Source organism: Temnothorax americanus, unplaced genomic scaffold (genome assembly GCF_048541705.1).
Source record: "Temnothorax americanus isolate GAGA-0224 unplaced genomic scaffold, ASM4854170v1 Scaffold31, whole genome shotgun sequence".
Taxonomy (NCBI): Eukaryota; Metazoa; Arthropoda; class Insecta; order Hymenoptera; family Formicidae; genus Temnothorax; species Temnothorax americanus.
This window is the reverse complement of record NW_027509453.1, coordinates 1,586,588-1,607,728: the sequence shown is the minus strand read 5'-3', so window position 1 is coordinate 1,607,728 and position 21,141 is coordinate 1,586,588. Positions and strand designations below refer to the sequence as shown.

The 21,141-nt window shown below is 39.9% G+C and overlaps 1 protein-coding gene across 1 annotated transcript in view; it reads right to left on the bottom strand.

Annotated features, from left to right (window-relative positions):
- LOC143901023 (transcription factor 12-like) overlaps nt 1-21,141 on the bottom strand; it is a 117,955-nt gene that overhangs the window by 82,220 nt on the left and 14,594 nt on the right. Inside the window, exons 2-5 of the mRNA XM_077412942.1 lie at nt 19,267-19,316; nt 17,032-17,284; nt 16,710-16,738; nt 16,292-16,336 (exon numbers count right to left, since the gene is read on the bottom strand). Coding sequence (XP_077269068.1) covers nt 16,292-16,336; nt 16,710-16,738; nt 17,032-17,284; nt 19,267-19,316 — 377 coding nt within the window. The remainder of the gene's footprint in view (nt 1-16,291; nt 16,337-16,709; nt 16,739-17,031; nt 17,285-19,266; nt 19,317-21,141) is intronic.

The following is a 21,141-nucleotide window of genomic DNA, read 5'->3' as shown; positions in this document are numbered from 1 at the left end:
AACGTAAAACAGTTATCTAAAATGAAATAATATAATTTCTATTCATGTATGCCGTGTTAATTAGCGAGATTAATTCAGCAGATTTGTCACACGTAATCACAACGCGAAGAATCTCGGTGATTTATCATTACCAAGGCTTGCCACGTGTAATCCTTTGAATTAATTCCATTCTATTTCCTCGAGGACGAGGACGGACACGAACAGAAACGAACGTTCTCGTGTTGTAAGATTCGCGAGATTAATCCCGATTAGCCTTAATAGAGGCTAGATAGCGGTGTATTTCCTCGATCGATTTGTCCAAATATAGATCAACTAACGAATCTCGATCACTGCGCGATGTGGCCGCAATAACGGGGCCTATGGTATGTTCGCATACTAACATATCAAACTGTGTACACCTTGTGAGAAAGACGTAAAAAGGAGACGAAAACCGAGTGCCATATCGAAAGAGACGTATTTCGTTTGCTCGCAGCGTTTTATTTTTTTTTCTTTACCGTGTGCTCAAAGTATCTTATCTCATCGATCTTTTTGCTCGGTCGGCAATCCGCACTGCAAGAAAATTATGCCTGTAGTTTCTTTATTTCAATTTCTATACTAACGACTCTCTCTCTCTCTCTCTCTCTCTCTCTCTCTCTTCTGTTTAAAAATTTCTGGATGATAATTTCAGGTAACTAATGAGATTTTTTAAATTTTCTATTTTCTATTATATTAAGAAATAGTTTCAAGTTTACATCGATATCTAATTTCTGCAAGAAGCATGTCTTAAGTCACCTATCATTATCTGATCCAACAAAAGAATAATTCACGGAGAATGGTGATTACATTACATCGATATCTCGATATAACAGCAAACCGCGTCGAGCCCTACGCCAATGTGAGGCACTGAACGAGGGGCGGCAGGAGCACTAGTAGCGTAGTTAGGGGTGGCTCGGTAGGGATGCTTTAGGGTGAGATTTAGTACCAACCTCCGTCGCTTAGTCTATACCCATCCTGTGTATAGTGTACGTAGTGCATGTCCCGAGAGTCAAACTATAGTCGATACTCGGGAGAGAAATACCAAACCACCACGAAACACTATCCGCGACGATTCATATCAGTCTTCGCTTATGATACTACCGTAGTGTCTCCCAAACGGAAGTAATATCGCAGCTCAAAAGCCATCGATATCCAACGAGGAAATGTAACCCGCGTTTGCCGCGCGAATCCATCAATTTCACACAATTCGTTATTCCACAATTCGACTACGCGAACGACGCCAAAAGCGCTCTGTCTTAAATTATTAAACATGCCCGACACGCGCTAACTCACGGTGACTAAAACCGCGCGCGACGTTAAGGCGAGACGTTATCCGTCGTCCCGAGGTTCGCCCCACTTACTGTTATCTTATATGGCAGTACTTAGGGTGCATTACCCGAATGCGAAGGTACCGAGCCCCGAAATTTCTATTAGTTCGAGCGAGCGGGAGAAGGAGGAGGAAGGAAACCACTTCACGAAATGGGACCCTTAAGTTACCGAGGGGGAGCGACGCGAAAGAATCCCGGGACAACTTCCTGCGGCTCGATATATACGCCCGGAGCCCTTCGATGTTACCAGGGCCAAGCTCGTATCTCTGTCCCTTTCGAGAACCCCCGATTGTTACTAAAACATATCCCCGCTTTTGTAATATCGCTACAAGGATCAACGGCATCTATATCTTTACGCACATTACATTTCGCCTCAGCGAATTTCTCGCACACATGGAATTTTTATTAAATTATCGATCTACATTTCTCTTTTGCGTCCGGATATAAAAAATAAATAACAAAATAAGAAAAAATTAATTAATAATGAAATGTATCTCTACATAGCTAATAGTTATATTATTATACGTAAAAATTTCTTAACAATTATTTGTAATGCATAAAAATAAGACAAATATTTCTACAAACGTTTCGAAAAAATATCCTGTTTTTCCGCTTGCTTATTCTCGTAGCACTTCTCGCTCGACTGAAGGATTCACACGGATGTTTGGCCAACGTCTTCCGTAACGGTAGTCGTTCCGAGACTCCGAAAGACAACTCCGGGGCACTCCGGAGGGATAGAACGAGGGATTGTAGCTCGTTTCGTGAGTAAGGTTTCTACGGAAGGAGGAGGAAGGAAGAGGTGGAGCAAGGGGCGGGTATTCTCCAAGAGAATCCTCGGGACCGAGAGGGAGGCACAAGAGTCAAGTAAACTCAAGAACGGCGGCCTCTTTCATCCCCGAAACTTCAAAAGCCGTAGGAGAGAGCGGCTTCGCTAGTCGCGCCATATGCTGCCCTTCGAGAGTAGATTTTCCCTCCTTTTTTCTCTCGCCGCCGTTCGCGATAATAAAATTCTAATCAGTTTTCCCTGTGTATCGCAAGGATAGTTTTCAAGGGCCTCGTAGGCGTGACACTGCGCATCGATGGGAAAGGATAAGGGAAAGATGAGACCGCATAACTTCGGAGCTCGAAGTTAATCAAGGATACAGGTCAAAAAATGGAAACGGTATTTCCTAGGTCGTTGACCCAAATATAACGCCCATGTCTAGCACTTAACGAGAAGAAAACGTCCATCTAAAAAATTCCGAGAAAAATTTTCAAGGAATAAAAATACTTTTCCAAGACATAAAAATTTACGATATAATTTATACACATGTATTTGACGGTGACAAATAAATTTAGTCCTACTCTGGAAAAGTCCTAAACGAATAAAATTATTTTCGAATAAAATTGTTTTCGAGTTCTCTCAACTAAGATGTCGTCACCTCAGACTCGGTTAGACCCTTAACGTAACGTAACGCGATGTATATGCAAAAGGAAATTAAACGCGGCGTAATGCGTAATGCAAATGCAGTTACTAGAGAAAGATTTAAGAGACGCGGCATCCCTTAAGTACACGTCGAAACAGATAATATAAGCTCGCTACGGGGTGCATGGCTTGTTTGCACTGGGGGCTGTTTGCACACACGATCTCGCGGCTTTCCGCCGGCACGAAACTTCCCTAGGGGAGGGAGGAGGAAAGCCGCTTCATCCCCGCGGGTCCGTTCACCGCGGCCGTATATATTCGATTTTCAGGACGACCTGTACCTTTCCGCCCCAGGCCTGTTGGTTTTATGCTCCGACGGAGCTGTCATTTTATATTTTCCGACGGATTATAACCTGCAAAGCCGTGTCAGTCGAGGGGGTCGAATATTTTACGGTTGCCGGATCTTTAATTACTCGCGACTACCAACAGCTCAATTTTAAAATTTATATCCTCACTCTTTTTCCGTCTCGGAAGAATCTATTTTCTAATTCTATTCGTTTAATCTCTCGTACGGTTGTAATTTTAGCGAAAATATCATCCGACAGAACTTGGAGGAATATTCAGTTGTTGACGCATAAATGCAATTTATTCGCTAAACTCTGCATCATCTACATATCCGCTCTGCACGAAATATAACAAACGCATTTATCCGGAATTCATTGAAATTCCAGCGTACATGTCGGACCGATATATACTCATACGCCCGAGTAATATACCTGACACAATACAAATAATTCGCTTCACGTAACACGGCGGGCTTTGCATAATCTCGCAAGCCCCGCAAGACCCGGATCGGTATCATCGCGGAAGATTGGCCGCGTATTTTCGATAACGTCTGGTCAGACAGCCGACAAATCATCACGAGCTATCGAGGGGGCAACGGCTCGGGGGAGGAAATTGAAGATAGAGCGAGAGCACCCCCGAATTTCACAGCCCGCTACGCCACAAATGAAGCACACTTGGGTGGTGCTCGATTTAGCTCGTATCATCCCGCACCCTCGGCTGAGCACTACGCATCGAGCAAACACTGCCACGCATGTAGAACAAACACACACACACACGCGACTCGGTGTACACGGTCAATGAAGAGATATATGAATGTGCGAGCGATGCCCCGAAATCTTCGCACGCCTCAATTGCTCGCGAAAAAAAAGAGCTTACCCCCTGGGAAAAATTACTCGCGCCGTATGTGCCGTTAATTTGAAAATTTTGACATAGAAAATTTTACATGGCACATTATGGGCTTTAAGATACCAAAAAAATATAACAAAACATTGACTGCTTGGATTATACCTTGAACTTTGAGTATTCATAGTTATCAGTCTTATGATAAGTTGCGCATAGTAAAATATAAAAACGATAAAGTTGATAAGATACTGCGAAGGTAAAATATTAATAAACAGCTGATAAATCCGAGATTCTTTCATACGCTGATACGAGTAAATTTAGAAAAGATTGAAATGGGAGAATCCGTTTAATGTCATTGATATGTTAATTGGCTCAGAGTTCTCACCGCGATCGTTAATCCCCCATGAAAACGATCGCGGGATACACGACGACCCACTAGTACCCACTAGAGTAGAAAACCCCCGCGTACGGGCCACGTGACCCTTTGAAGGGCGGCGGGAGATAGTGGCCACTCGAAATTTTGTGCTAGTCGAAGGTAATAGATTAATCGTACGCGTCGGTGGCCGATGAAAGAGCCGTTAGAAGTGGACGGGATCATTAAATATTGTATGCGCCATGAAAAACTCAGCCATCCATAGGACCGGCCGTATGGGCCACTTTTCAACCCTTCGCACAACGCAACGTTTCGCGTGGCGCGATGATATCTCTTAATGTTCCCCTTAATGCACCGCAAAAAATTCTCACTTCAGCAAGTATGTCGTTCGTACTAACCGTGGACGTTTATAATAAAAATATTTTTATCAGCAACCGTGTATGACATAGAACGAATAAATATTGATATTAATAATATTTTATATTAAATTAAATTAAATTGTTATCTATTAAATGGTTACCTAAAATGTATCGGGCACTTTATTAAGTAATTCATCATAAATAATTTTGATTTTGATAAAAATAAAACTATTTAATTTAGAAATTACATCAACTGACCAAAACCCATGGTCGAAATTAATAATGTCTCGATGATTGATCCGAAAAAGTGCTGGTGTAAATCCGACAAAACAGGTTGGCTCACAGTTTTTCAATGTTCACATCGAAAAGACGTTATATATTGCCAGTCATGGTCGATTTAAATTACTTTAATTGTTAAATAATTTTAGTTATTGCTTTGAAATTTCAGTAAAAGTTGACGTTTGCGCGCGACGGCTTTAAACGGAAATAATTTTATAAATTATCCGTGAAAGCTCCTTTGCGTTCATTGCAAAGATGGTCGATTATGATTGCGAGGGAAATCCTTTTCCACCCCGGCGAGCTAGTAATTATTATTGATACATTCCCGGTAATAATCTCGACGACCCAATTAATACTATCGGCATACCGATAAGCGCAGTTGCGATACATGCAATAATTTATCGCGATAATCCCACAATGACCGTAAACTATCGCTCACGCGTGCATTTTGGTCAGCTTGCACGGTATTTCGCATACTCCGCGGCCCAACAACGGCCGCCGATGTATGGTACATCGCTGTAATCTGTAATGCTACAATAGGCTGTACTTCCGTATTAGAATTAGAATAAAATTCACTTCGGTGTGTAACGAGGCATTGACAAACGGCGCGAAGCGAGTTATCTGAAATTACGCTTCCACACGAAGCAGAGAATCGATAAAAAGATTTATTGATAGGGCCCACGTAATCATTAACGGTTCTTGCCGCGAGATATCTGATAAATTAATAAATGTTATATATATACTTAGTACATCGATATAAATGTCATATATATTAAAATTACTGAATGCGATCGACCTTTGCGCGTTCGTAGAAAACACACAAACACGCACGAATAATAGAAACGTTAAAGAATATCACTTCTAATCGTCTGAAGATACAATTACGCTGTTTGTGAAGATAATGGAGGATTTTTCTTAGGACGAAACAAAATCTCCCTGTTATTTTATCTCGATTTATCGACGACTAATCGTTTTCCCACAATACGTCTCTACAGCGACGACGAATTAACTCGTGCGGACAAACAATGGCGAGCGTATACGTGATACCGATCGCGCTCGAAGGCAGAAAATATGTGTATAGATCGCATTCGCGGTCTCTCTCTCTCTCTCTCTCTCTCGCCCTCTCTCTCCCTCTCTCGGTTCTTCACCCAAGCTGATCTCACCGCCCCAACGACCATCGTCAACCCGTCGGCCGGGTGGTTTACCCGGTGTAAGTCGACAACTCACTCCATAAATCCGAGGCGCTCTGTGTACTTTGTATACACTGCGGCGAGTTTGCACGAGACGCGTGCGCGCGAGAAGAACGAGATGAATGACGGAAAAGCCGCGATAATAGTAGGAGCTGCGAATAAAGTGATTTCTCACCGTTGAGAAAGTCACGCTTGCAAAATGATGAAACAACACGACTAAAAAAATTTATTGAATGATCAAAAACATCGTTACGAGGAGAGATCTGTAATACCTACATGCGTTTTATTCGAAGATTATTGCGGGGAATAAAACCGGAATCAGCATCCTCGCGAACAGTGACAGAGGCATCGATATCTCGCAGGTAAACTCGAAAAGCTATAATTTCCTTAAGCGTAACGGTACCTTCTGCGGGGAAAAAAAGATATCGATTCGCTCGCCACGCACTGTAATATAACACAATTACATCTTTGTACGAAATGACGAGCATCCGCACGCGGCGTTTACCGTATGTATAAGTATCTCGCGTGCCGTTGCAGCCTCCCGAATCGGAATGCGAATATGACGCGCACTCTCCCCGCGGTTCGCAAATAAAATGTGATTAAACGCAAATATGTTTCTCGGCGAGACCGTCTAAAACTCGCTCGCATTATCGTAACTCGACTTCAACATGCTAAGCTCAGTGTAGAAAAGTTTCGTATCTCGTAAATATCATTAAAATATTACTGGCTCGTATACCGGAGAAGTTTTCTCGTCATTAATTGCACAACACGGAATCGGAATAAATTAAAACAATGCTAAACAACCGATTTATTCCGTATCTATGTTCTTCGTACGCGTTCACTATACAAAATAATTTTTAGAATGTGACATGTATAGCCCATTGTAATCGCAACGGTTGGTCTACCTAGCTAGTAATAAAATTGTCAGCGTATCTAGAGAGAGCGTGCACGTGTCGCCGCGGAAGCCAGTGAAAGAGAAAAAGGGAACGAAGAAGGATGAGATTGAAGCATAAAAGGATCCAGACAATACCACGACGCGAACCACTTACTGATTCTGATAAGCGGCCGGCCGATTGATCGCGAAACGCACTCGCATGCTTTCAACACGCGAAATTACGACCTCGGTATGGCTATTGCCGTGACGAAACACGCGTTACGGAAATAAAAAAAAAAAAAGGTCGGATTTCTCCCAGCGCGCGCTACCCGCGTTACGTCACCAGCTATTTCTGATAATAACGTATGAAAGCGGCTAAAAGGCATACTAAATCTCTCCGCGGGCAGTGATAGCCTTAATTTAACAGCGTAACTCGCAATGGAAATTGGAAACGCAAGGATAAGGTAAGTCCGTGATTTGTACACAAGATCCACTTTAGATTTCGTACAAATTATAAACTTGTCATTCCTCCTTTACAGCTTTCTCCAACGCGAGTCCTTCTCACTTCCTCGTATACGAAAGAAACACGAGGTAGCCGAGCAAACAAGTGCAATGGCACGCAGGGGGGATGAAGTAGCGTGCGCCACGAAAAGATCGGAGCGAAGCAAGAGATGGAGAAAGAGGACGAGAGAGGAACAGCGTGGCCGGGCGAGAGTGCACGCTGCAGAGAGGAGAGGTAGGTATTCGTTGGTGCGCCACCAGCAACAGGTGCCCGTCAAACAACGTTCAACCAACGTCTCTAGCAGCGAGTCGCTTCTCTTTCCGCGCCCCGCGCGCGCTCTCTTCCTCTTCTTTCTCCTTCTTCCGCCGCGCCGGGCTCGCCTCGCGCGCACGCGATTCTCGATAATTGATTCGCTGACGAGACAGGACATACTCCTGATCCGCGCGCACGATACAAGTCGTGGAGAGAGGATCCCAGGGTGTGCTATTCGTCGACGTCGTTTCACGCTCGATAAATTTCGCGCGCGCTCTCGGCCACTGATAAATAATTCCCCGCGCATCACGGCTTCATATTACGCAATCATCGCGATTATCTCCTCCCGCTGCGCAAATTACGAAGTCGCGCTGGGGAATAAAATATTAAACGCAGATACCCCGTTACATATATAACGTCCTAAACCTACTTACGAACCACCTTTCCTCAGCGGATTTCTCAATCAATCTCGAACTAATTTTCCCAGTTTTTCAAAAATTGTTTGCCACGTGTAGTACTTAAAATTCCTAAAATTAAACCCACTACCAATTAAAAACATGAAAATAGAAACATGTCTAAATACAATCTCTAAACTATCTTTAAAAAGATAGAGTTAAATTAATGTCCAAAGGACATCAGCAAATGCCTTTCTCCTTCTCTCACGTTTTGATCGTCGAGAATCGATAAGTAAAACGGGGAGCCACTTTTCCGTCTTTCATGCATGTATTAAACGATCTTCGAAAGCGACTTTCTAGAGTCTACAATTTGAAATTCTTCGAAGAATGCACATAACGCCAAAAGAATCAACCGTGTAATCTCACAAAGGCCTAAAGGGCGGGAACGTATCGGAGCGTCGGACTTCACGGCGCCTCTTAAACAACGCTCAACTTTGTTTTCGAGATGGGCGCAACCGTTTATTACAAAGCACGAGATGCGCGATTAAATAAATGATACGGCGTATCCTCCCGTTCGTCGCGACGTCAGCGTGAAAACATCGATATCGACGAAATTCGCAATACCGAAATTCGACGGCTGCGCCCTTAAAACGAAATCTATTCCCACAGAACTCTTATTTTATTCGCTCAGTTTTTTTTTTCAGCATTGTGCTTAAAAAATCTATCAGATCAAAAAAGTAAAATAACAATGATTTGTTTCCGTCATTATATAATAAACTGTTTCATACGTGATAAATTAAAAAAATGTGTAATCTCCTTGTTCTCTTTAGACGTTTATTATCTACAATTATTATTATAATTATTTGTTCTTTGTTTTGTACCTTGCAATTTTACTTGATTGAAAAGTGCGTTGTGTTGTGCGTGCACGGAGAGAATTTTTTGTTATATTTTACCCCTAAATTCACTACAATAAATTTGAGACAACTTGGCGCAACCAAGGAATTTTTTAAATATAGAAAACATTTCACAAACAACGTGATAAAAATTACCAAGCAGATTGGAAAAATTTTGAAAAATTATTGAAATTTCTTAGATATATTTTAGTAAAATTAATCAAACATAATTTATATTTTAATGTATATATATATATATATATATATATATATAATAGATACTAATATTTTTTATTATAGTAGATATTAATCAGAATAGCTCGCATAAAATTCTTGGTGGTACATGTCCCACAACTACTATGATTTCAGGGTAAATTTTAAGAGAAAATTCTCTCCGTGTGTGTTTAAGAATCTCTGCTTAATTTGCGAGCAGCTCTCGCGAAATCCCTTCGAAATTAACATCGATTTATATCGAGCGAGAGGCGGAGAAGAAGTCGACATAAAGCGAATCTTTCGTCGAGAACTTTATGGAACGCGCGGGTAATAAAATGCGATCGAAATTCACCGCGTAATTAAACGCACGAAACACTCCGTCGGCACGATCAGAAGGTAAAGAGTTAAGACCATTTAAGGGACTTATTCGTTAATTAATAAGTAAACGGCCCGTTTTCTCCCCGATCAGTTTTCATCAAAGATATTTTTGTTTTGTGCGCCGAGAGACGCAAACAAGAGTAAACGTCCGGGAATCGCGGATCTTACGAGGCAATTAAACGTAAAACCTGCAATTTGACTTTGAAAGCGCATTTAAAAACTCCTTAATTACTTCACTAACCCGATACGTTCGCGCAGAGAGGGCGTAAATAGCCGGGCATTAAATGGTACATCGAAGCACATTGCGTCATGGAGAGAAACAAGCTCTCTAATATACAACTAATACGAGAAAGTAACATACGCTGCAATAAAATCGTCCTCTGTCTCGCGATTGCTATATTTCAGAAATAAAAAATGAATTTCATTAACCTTGATACGAGCTATAGCGTGATGCATAAATAAATAACCCTCACCTTGTGTCTAATAATACATACAAGAGAGATACGTAAAAACTTAAAAATACCACCAATTATAACTATCTGAAACAAACACCTGGCCCTCCGGTAAAACCAGTATTGCTTATCACGTTATACAAAATTCACTCGAACCTGCCCGTACACATTGTAACGACTGCCCCGTGTCTGCCATGAGCATCAAATATATAAGTATATGAAATATACAGCACGTCGCGTCGCATCGAATCCGCTTCGAGTTCTTTGGAGCGTACATAATAAATCCGGCAGCACGAAATGCCGGAATCTCTCGCAGAAGTGCGCGCGGTCGCGGACCATAAGGACAACGCGTAAAATATGCGCGGCCATACGATACGCCCGTATTAAATGTGTTAATGTCGTGTGCAAAAAAAAAGCGGTCCGTCGTGCCACCGAGGGAAACAGGCAGCGACCGACAGCGCGTGTAAATTCGTGCCACTTACACGGCAGCCTCTCGCTATCGGATCGGATCGGAGGCCAGAGAGGCTCCCAGGATTCCACGAAGCCACGAATTAGTGTGAAACCATCGGTATGCCCGGGGGGCCCGGGCACGATGCACGGACTATACACGTCCATAGACGGATACGAAAGACCTTTGGAAAGGGGGGCCCCGACTGCTGCTGCTGCTGCTGCTGCTGCTGCTGCTGCACGGTCTGGTGACCGCAGCACGCGACACCATATGGTCTGCCGTGACCTCCGTGCACACAAACACGGAGGGGCCTCAACTCTTCACGAAACCCCCGAAAAAGGCTCGCGGAATTGCGGGATCCTAACCGAATCGGCCGGTGCACCATCCTCGACGCGCGCCCCGAGGATTGCCCCTTCGGTAAGGCGGCGGAAATTCGTAACGTGCCCCCCCCCCAAAAAAAAAGTCTTCCCGGAGATCAAGAACAATGTATGCGGACGCACAGGGTGCTCGGAACCACCGGATGTCTTTTCAGCCGAAGATACTGGAGTTCGAAGAAAAGCAGAAAAGAACAGAAAAGAAAGCAGCGCTTTTTTTTCTGAATAAAACAAGGTGTGAATTAAGGTAAACGTAAATACAAAAAAAAACAGCATTGTTTCGACACGCTAACTGAAACTTTCAATGATTTATAAGAAACTTAAAACAAGTAATTTTTACCTGCCACAATAGTACGAGACATTTAATATTTAATCAATTTTTTTATATTCTCAGATGTTTATATATATAGGCTTTAAAAATTGTTCACGGAAAAAACTTGATTCCATACTCGTCGAAAGATTTATGATTGAAAGGTCGTTCGGTAATTCCGGTACAAACGTATAAGTATAGATTTACTGGCGATAGCTAGGATACGATCAAACGCAGTGAACACGTTGATTACGAGAGTCAGTGACCCGTTGTCGGCCCGAAAATTACGAGGCGGACTGCAGAACGGTCTTTCGACGGCACGGAGGGTTATTTATTCCCATCGGAAACGGCGCGAAATGTTTTTTTAATACCGGCGCGGGCGACGGCGACGACGGCCGCACGTTTGAGAGGGCTCGAAAAAGAGGGGGAACGAGCACGGGGACAGCGGACGGTGCTAACGATAAGTGAAACTCCCGTAGGAGCCACTTGGGACGGCGGTTACAGCACCCTCGAGGACGCCGTCGGTGCCTATATCCTAATAGAAACGTAATCGCGTAGTTTTGCCCGCGCTGAATAAATTATCGCGGGGGCTTATACGAACGAGAGGGATCGCCGTATCGCGTGGATTAGCGACGATCTTCGCCGTTGGGACACTCGTAGATTTATCCCACTCCGAACACGACCGCTCCCTTATTTATTATCGTTTCCATTCCCGCGGTAACGTATAACAGAAGTGATCTTGTTTTTCTTATATGATCATGTAAATTAAGAATTCTTAATAAATTGTAGAACGCATATATCTCCTTGGGAATACGTGAAAATAATTAAGTATGGCTAATTGTGTGGCAAACGCAGCAATACGAGAAATATGAACGGAGCAATCATCTTATCTAGATCATACGAAAAAAAAAATATTTCTTTGTATTTTGCAAACTATGACGTCTTCGAATTTTGCATTTGGCAGAAAGAAATGAGGAACCTTGACGATCCTACGATTTATCCGTTAATAAATCAGTTAAATGGTTACATCGAAACGATTTACACAGCTGGTGGAATGCTTGATCGCGCCAAAAGACAATTTGCTCCTTTTTCAGCGAAAATCATGCAAAGCGAATGACAAATATTGAATTTCTTACAATCGACCGATATTATATCTGTTTGCGAAAGGCTGAGCTCTCTCCCTCTCCCTTTTTCTCTCTTTACGCACGCGTGTATGCGCGTCATTTACAGGTTACGATCGTTCGTTGAGACACCAGACTCTAAACAACAAATTTGACGCGCCAGCATGACTCGATTGTTGTTTAATTTCGCGGATCCTTGTTTACGCGAAGTGAAATATTGAATTACGAACTGCCTGTGTAATCATATATCGCACGATTGTAATGCATATCGGATTTACCCAGATAGCCTATTAACCATTCTTCGAAATGCATGAAGTGATAGATGTTTGAAAAGATAATTTGATCTTGTCATTGCTTTGTTATAATTATTATTCACAGTATTTCAGTAGAATACAATACTTTAACGTAACGTATTCTAGAGATTTTCATTACAGACCTAACACGTTAAATAATCGAGCCGTAATACGAAAACGTCGATGTCGTTTTGGATTTATAGCCAATCAATGGTATCACGTAGATTTGGCACGTTCGTATTCATAACTGATATACATATACCAGTGTCATTTTCACAACTTATATGATATTGATTTTTATCGCTCAGCTGATTAAAAGATTCTTTCATTTCATGGCAGAATATTGGATTTCTTTTACTTTATTTCAAATATTTCAATAAAATATTAAAATATCAATAAATATGGATGGATAGACTATAAAAGATTAGCACGCGTTATATATAATTAATAATCATTAATTTTCATTAAAGAAATTATTTGAAATGTTCAATACTGAAAATATATAATTATAAAATATTTCCATTCCTTTAATTTTTTAATTTAGATTTATGATTACATACGTGTTGAAAAAAAACTTTGAATATTGTTTTCTTTCGCTTGCCAATTTATACAATATTTAATCCTGGAAAAGAGAAATGGGGCCAAACAACCTAAAATTCTATTAAAAATTATTTAGAAAGAGCTTAGAAAAAAAAGGAGAAGATAAAATAATATTTTTAACATTAACAATTTTCCCCATGTATTTTATATCGATTTATTTTTATTTTACACAAAGACATATAAAGAACGTGTTCTTCCAATCTTCGTTGAAGTACGAACACCATGAAGATACTTAAATTAAATTAAATTAGCCGGTCCATCTTTTTTATAACAACAAATATGAAAGTCTATTTAAAGAGAAGATTTTAACTTTTCTCTCTCAATTTTTTCTCCGATATAAATTCCATATGTATATTTTATACACGTTTTATATAATCTTCATTTATAGATTATATACTGCGCTATCGGATTTATTGATCCTCAAATTAAAATAAAAAATAATTTAACATTTACCGATACGATGTGCAATAGCGGAATTATAATGCAAAGTACATTGATCCGTAAGATAATAAATATAACTAAATTATAAGAGCACCTGTATATGTATAATTTAATTTCAACAAATAATTATGCAAATTTATTTTTTTACTCATCCTTCAAACTGATATTTTATAAAAATATTTCATAAAACTCACATTTCATAAGCACGTAATTTAAATAAAAAACTCAGTTATTTCAGTTATTGCAATTTTAGAAAATTTCACAAAAACGGTGAAGTGTATCTTATTATATATATATATATATATATATATATATATATTAAATATATATATATATATATATATATATATATATGTTACATTGCGGTGATAAATAATTACTTTTCTGTAACAAGCAATAACAATTAATAATATCTTATCATCTCTGCTCCGCCATCGCCCAATGTCTTCGAGCCTTTCCCTCTCTTGTTACTTCTGTCACTTCTGTGACACCTTTTTATGGTACGAGATTCACTCACAAAAATATAGTTAAATTACGATCGCGCAAACATCTTATACGACACATTCTCGATATTTATCACACATGTTATATAATACTTTGTAATCAACAAATTTTGGGAATAGCATTAATAATTTCTCTGATGTGATATCGCGCGAAACAACACGGTTAATGAAATCGAGCTAATTAAAATAAAAAATTATAAATACATCAATTAAAATGAGGTATTATATCAAACAAAAATTATAATTCTCGTCTTTCTCTCTGACTCTTCGAGTTTTACGTAAATAAATAAGTTGCGCGAAATATATCCGCTTCGAGAGAACAGTCATGTCTCGATACATTTACGAATCGTTAGTCACAAAAGTTAATTAACTGCGCGGCTTGATAAGCGTTAAAAATTCAATACATTATATTCACGTTTTCTCTTAATGAAATGATAAGTGGTATATAAGTATTGGTAAAAAATGATCGCCTTTAGCATCTTTTAATACGTCGCGCGATCGCGTTTTTTAATATGTCGCGCGATCGCGTCTCGGGAGATAATAATACGACACGCGGAGCGCGGCTCACCTCACCGCTGCTTGTCGACGCGAGTCTCACTGCGCGAATTTAAACAAGGTAACCGCGTCACAATATAAGTTAAGCTGTATGTCGCAAAAAACGAGTGTCGAGCGCGATGTGCCAACCGATCATCGCCGCTCTATGAAATATTTAACGTATATATTATAAAATAAACATGCTATTCTCGTCTTGTGTTTCAAATTAATTTCTATAAATTATCGCGCACTGAGCTGAATTTAAAGAATTTTTACCTTTGTCTCGATCAAAAAAGTATTTATGCCAATTAATTTATTGTTACTTCTTTCCAAATTTTTCCGAGCGAAACAAAATTATATGATTTTAATACATCGAAAATTATAGCTGTAATAAATCAAAGAAAAGAAATTAAAACGCTACAAAAAGGTGCTGCGATCATTGTGCATTATTTATTAAAATTATATATAATTCTGATTCTCTCGCGAATAAAAGAATTATAATAACAAAGTTAAATATTTCCATTTTCCAGTCACAGAACAAAAGGTATACTTAATTTTTTAAATTAAATATATCACTAGATTTAATCGTTGTTTTCAAGTCAAGTAATTAATCGATCAAATTTTTATCAGAAAAAAAGTAAAATAATTGGTATATTAAAATTTAGTCCTATTCACTCCAACGTTTTTCCCGCCCTTTTAATCCTCGCATCATAACTCGAACGAATTGACGAAATTTATTAATGTTCCAAAGCGCAAATTAAAGCTACTACTTTTAGCTTTAATTTACGCTTTGAAACATTAAATTTCGTCAATTCGTTCGTGAGTTATGATGCGAGGATTAGAAACTCGTGGGATACGAAAGGGCATGGTTGGAGTGAATAGGGTTATTATAAGTAAAGCCAATTAGTTACTATAATACTATATACATAGTATTCACGCGTAAGAAACTGAAAGATAAAATATTACTGAACAACAAAAACCGATCATTTGAATTGTGAAAATCAATAAGTGATAAATCGCATAAAGATTGTTATAAGGATGTAAATTCTACGTGATATCATTGGCTAATTTTAATCCCTTATAATTAAAAACCTATTAATTATTCTCGTCATTTCCATAAAGATTTTCGACCTAAGTTATTTTCCAGAATACGTTATTAAAATATTATATAATAGAATTGTGAGATACTCTCACTTTAATATAGCGTTTAACGCTAACATTTGTTATCGTCTGATAGAAAAAAAGCATAAAAATGTTATTTTAAACGGCGGGTATTTTTAGTTCCTACGTGTTCGTAAGGGTAGAATATTTCGACTCGAACGGACTCGAAGTTCTTGGGAAAATGTCACGGAACGTCGGCGTTTCGTGCCGGCTGCCACGGAATGGTAAAATCATCATCCTCAATAACGCCGCTCGCAAAGATCTCGATCGCGAGCCTGAGCTCATCCGAATATTTCTCGCTCACGTCAGACGCCGAAGAGACACGAGCAAAAAACTTAACGTATGAGCTAATCTAATTTACGCGTATGAGCCGTGAAGACATACGATATATCTTTTCTTTTCAAAACACTCACCCAATGTTGCGTCGCCACTACTTCTCCTTCCGTTCCGTCGAGGTTCTACAGAGAAAACAAATAGAGAACATTGTTAAAAACGCTGTGCGGAAACATACGAAAGATACGTTTCACGTGATTGCGATATGACACGCTGGTGTTCGAATGCAATATCTAAACGCGGTTGCTATCGATCGTGGGATTCAAGAGCTGCCTAATCATTGATCGAGTGAGTCACGCTTGTTTTCGACGCTGGCTCCCCGTATATACGGTGCCGCGAGAAAAAGCGAAACCGATCGTGATAATTAATTTAATAAATAATGAGTAATGGAATTATGTTGCGCGATCAACATTTCCAGTAGCAGTAGTAATTTTCAACAATCACACGAGATGAAAAAGAAAAGATAAAAATAGAATAAATGTAATATCGAATACTTACATCCTTCTTCCTTTTCACAGTTGCAGCACCTGAAATCATATTACAAAATTTATTTTTAAAAAATAATGCATAGTGCGAAGAATAATCCCGATAAAAAAATTTTCCCGATAATAAAATGCAACGTAAAAATATAGAAAATTTGTGGGAATTAAATTCTCTCTCTCTCTCTCTCTCTCTCTCTCTCTCTCTCTCTCTCTCTCTCTCTCTCTCTCTCTCTCTCTCTTCCTCTATCTCTTTCTCTCTGTCATTCTTAATTTCCGCATCCGCATATATTTCATTATCTTGATACTCGATAAAGATAATGCGATAACAAAGGACTTACCGCCAGCGGGATTAGGTAACCGTGTGCCGTTGGTACCAGCGGGGGTTGCCGGATTCACGACGGGGGTAGGAGAACTGACGGTACCCACAGTGACCGGTACACCCCTGGTCCCGAACGGAAAATACGGTGAGTCCGGGGGGTATGTGGTACCCTCGACGCCGCCACCACCACCCCCGCCGCCGCCCCCGCCACCCCCGCCCGGCCCCCCGCCTGGTCCACCCGCCGTAGGACCGAATGCACCACTGCTGTACGCCTGAAACAGAAACCGAAACACACATTCTTTTTTTTCTCAATTTTTTCATTTTCGTCTCTGGTCGCGACAATTATAATCGCAATATTGCAGCGACAAATTATCGATATAATAATAACGGTAATAATACGGGATATCTGCATACTGAGAATATCCCAGCTACAAAAAATAATTTTTCTCATTAAAAATATCGTATAATTATACCTTTTAATTTACAAAAGTATTGTGTAATTATATATTTTTTTAATTTACATAAATAATATTACATAAAATTTTACCTTTTAATTTACAACAAGTACTACGTTTTTATTTAATTCATGACACATTAAAGTTTTTTTTCTAAATTAACTTCAATCAAAAAAGTACTGCATTTTGCATTGATTACGGATAACTATCACAAGTCATGAAAGAAGAGAGGAAGGATGAGGCTGGGGGAGTATGCGAAATGGAGGAAATGCGACAGCGATAACTCGGAGGCGGCTTCAATAAATCATCCATCGAAATCAATATTCCTTATCAGCTATGTTTTAACGACTGTCGATTAGATACTGCTCTTTCTCTCTCTAGTGCTTTCGAAAAGTTCAAGTATATCGTATTCGCTTCGTTTCTGCTGTCATCTAGCTTACAGAAACAATGGTTGACAATTACCATGTCTTCTCACTCTAGGCATTATTTCAGATTTGTTACAATTTATTACTACCATAAAAATGCAAATAAAATTGATAGAAAATGGTCAAATCTGAATTTTAAAAACCAATATGTTTTTAAAACATTGTAAAAAAAACTCAATACATATCTAATAAATATCTAACCGATACATATCTAATCAATTTTGCTGATTTTTTAATCAATTATATTTTATATCTAAAGGAATATTCTAAAACATAAATTTAAAAATAATCACGTTTAGAGTGATGCTTCTTCTGTGTCACGGTATAGGTTTTCAAGAATTGCAATGAACGGAAGGTGTGTGGAATTCAAATAATAATATCATTATCTTACGTTGAATAGATATGAATGCAAGGTCTCTGCTGTCTCTCATGTTCCACATATGTATAACGCGTTTACTTATAAGAATCATCGATAAGTGACAAGAGCTTCTTGTTTCGTACGATGACAATTTTAAAAAGTAGTGCAACAACTCGAAAATAAGTGTTATAACAATCTTTTTAATTTCAACGACACGCGCGCCAAAAAGAAAATATTTTTCCTCAAGTTCTTTCCTCGTGGAATACGTGCAAGTAACTTGATGCACCGAATACATCGTCACGGATGAGAAAGAGCGTAAGTGATAAGTCGCGGGTTGATGACACTCAGCCTCGTGGAACAACAAGATATTTTCGTTTCGTTTCGATTCGACATTACAATACTCATGCGCTCATGCGCATATAATATACTGTGGATGTTAATTGTTAATTAATTAAGATGATCGATATCAGTATGATAAATGAATGAGAGTTAATTCATAACTATAATAGCAAAGTCACGAAGATAAATTTATATCATTAAGATTAACGAGCCAGTCAAACACACATGTTGATTTTCGCGTTGAGTTACTCTCGTGCCGATAAATAATATCCTTCTCAGAAAGGATATATATCTTTTTCGCGGCAAGAAATGAGAACCGCTTTCCGAAAATATCACCCGAGGTAAAGTTTCGGGATTACGCCGAGGATGCCGCGGGATGGGAAAGCGCGGAGTCGGGCGGCGCGGAGCGAGTAACTTTTTCTCAGATAAATTTGCTCCTACGACTGCAATAATTATTACGGTCCTATTTCTTACATAATCCCGCCTCGTTTAGAGGTTCAAGTCGCAGCAACAAAGGGAGAGATCTTGAATATTCCAACTTCTCTCGCGCCGTCGGCGTCGGCGTCGCTCGGCTCGAATGGGCAAGGAAGGAACAAAGGGCGATAGGTACGCGTGCAAAGAAATCGTTGCGATTCGTATTGTCTCGGCGCGAAGGTCAATATCAAAAGATCACTCACCATTCCGTTGTCTATCGTGGGGCCATACGGCGTCTGAAAGCCTGGTTTTTCTGAAACAGATAAAACAAATATGTGAAGATCAATTTTCCAGCAAGATGCTCTTTGCTCAAGAGATTGAATAACCATCGCAATTCATTGTGCAGTGTCAAAAAATTTCATAAAGCTATCGGTTATGAATTGTATATAGATACATATAAATTGTAATAATTGTAAATTATATCAAATATACGAAATGAGGATCATAATATGGTACATGTACGAAACTTTTACATAAATTCAACGTTCCTGCTCTTGCGAGTATCGGAATAATCCTTCGGCAAAATAAAAGAATAGACGCCGCGCGATAATAAAAGGAAAACAAAGGAAGAGGATACCTGACAAAATATCCGCAGTATCGGGTAGGGGATTAGAAAAAAAAGAATATTCCGCATCCCCACGGTTCGCAATATTCTTGGCGCGTGAGTCGTTGGGCGAAAAAAGGGGAGCGAAAAGAAAGTTCCCCTCTCGAGAGAGAGGAGTCGATGCAAAATTAATGCCGGGCATAAATTCGCGATGCGTCTTTATAAATCAAAATCGCGATCGCGCTAAGAATCCGAGCGCGAAAATATGTATACGTGCGTTTTCCACGTTGCGACTGATACGCACGCGGAATAAACAACGAGATAAACATTACGAGGTTGCCGCAAGTCCGGGGCTTCATCCGTTATTAATGCCCACCCCGTAACACGTATACCTACCACAGGAGTCGCGAACCTATGGCGCGAGGCGCGCCATGTCTTGCGGAGAATTTATGAGGATCGCGGTTGGATTTACGTTTTAAAAAACCGCCCGGAAAGAATTGTAGGGCGACGCGTTGCCGCATCGAGATTAATTTTTATTCGACGAGATACGCCCTAGCAAGTAAATTTCCGTATTGCCCCCATTTCTCTATCCTGTTCTCTCCCTCTCCCCTATATTAAAAAAAATTATACTTAACATCTTGTAATCCTTTTTCATCGATGTATCTTAACATACGAAAAGAATTAATGATATATATACATAACAATAGAAGACGTTATGAATTAATGAGGCGTGGATTTAAAAAGACAAAAATATATTATTGCGTTGTCCGAATTCCATCCTTCTTTCTTCATATCCTTCCGATCCCTCCTACGATCGGAATTAGTTATCCTAGAAAATCTCGAAACGATGTTACGATGTTCTGAAATTCGCAGAGTAGCGATATCGCAGAGTAGCGAGATCGCAGAGTAGCGAGATTCACGTACGGGAACGTACACGCGTCACAGGTGTATACGTATTACATTATAGAGGATGTAGTCGCGCGTGGACGATAGGGCGAGTGTCCTCGGACGGCACACGATCGCCCGAGATAACTATGAATCCTAACAGTTTCGGCTTGCTCGTGACATGTTTGCCGAAGCGTGCGGCACCGACTCCGCAATATCATGCATCAAAGGACAAGCTAAACCATGGTCCATCGTGTCATCCTCAGAGCCGGCGCAAGCCCGCTCGACCGTTATGACGTAGTGCTGAGCGCCGGGCCTCCATGTCACGACTAGTTCGTCTTCCGCGTTGCCTCTGCCGCCGTCATCCGTTCGGTAATTGTTCGATGAAGAATTAGCCGGGAATGCTGGTTGCGGGTGTCGCCCTCGGTCTGGACCGTATACGTAGACGCCGAGGAACGATCGCGAGATGCGTGCGACCCGCCGCTAATGGCGGATCGCTATGTCGGATACATTTACACGTATCACGGCAGATTTGCGAATTTCAAGTCAAATTTAGAACTATCAATTTTGGACAATAATAAATGCTATTTGGTATAACATAAAATTGAAATATATAATAAAACATAATATTAACTTCAGAAAGAGATAC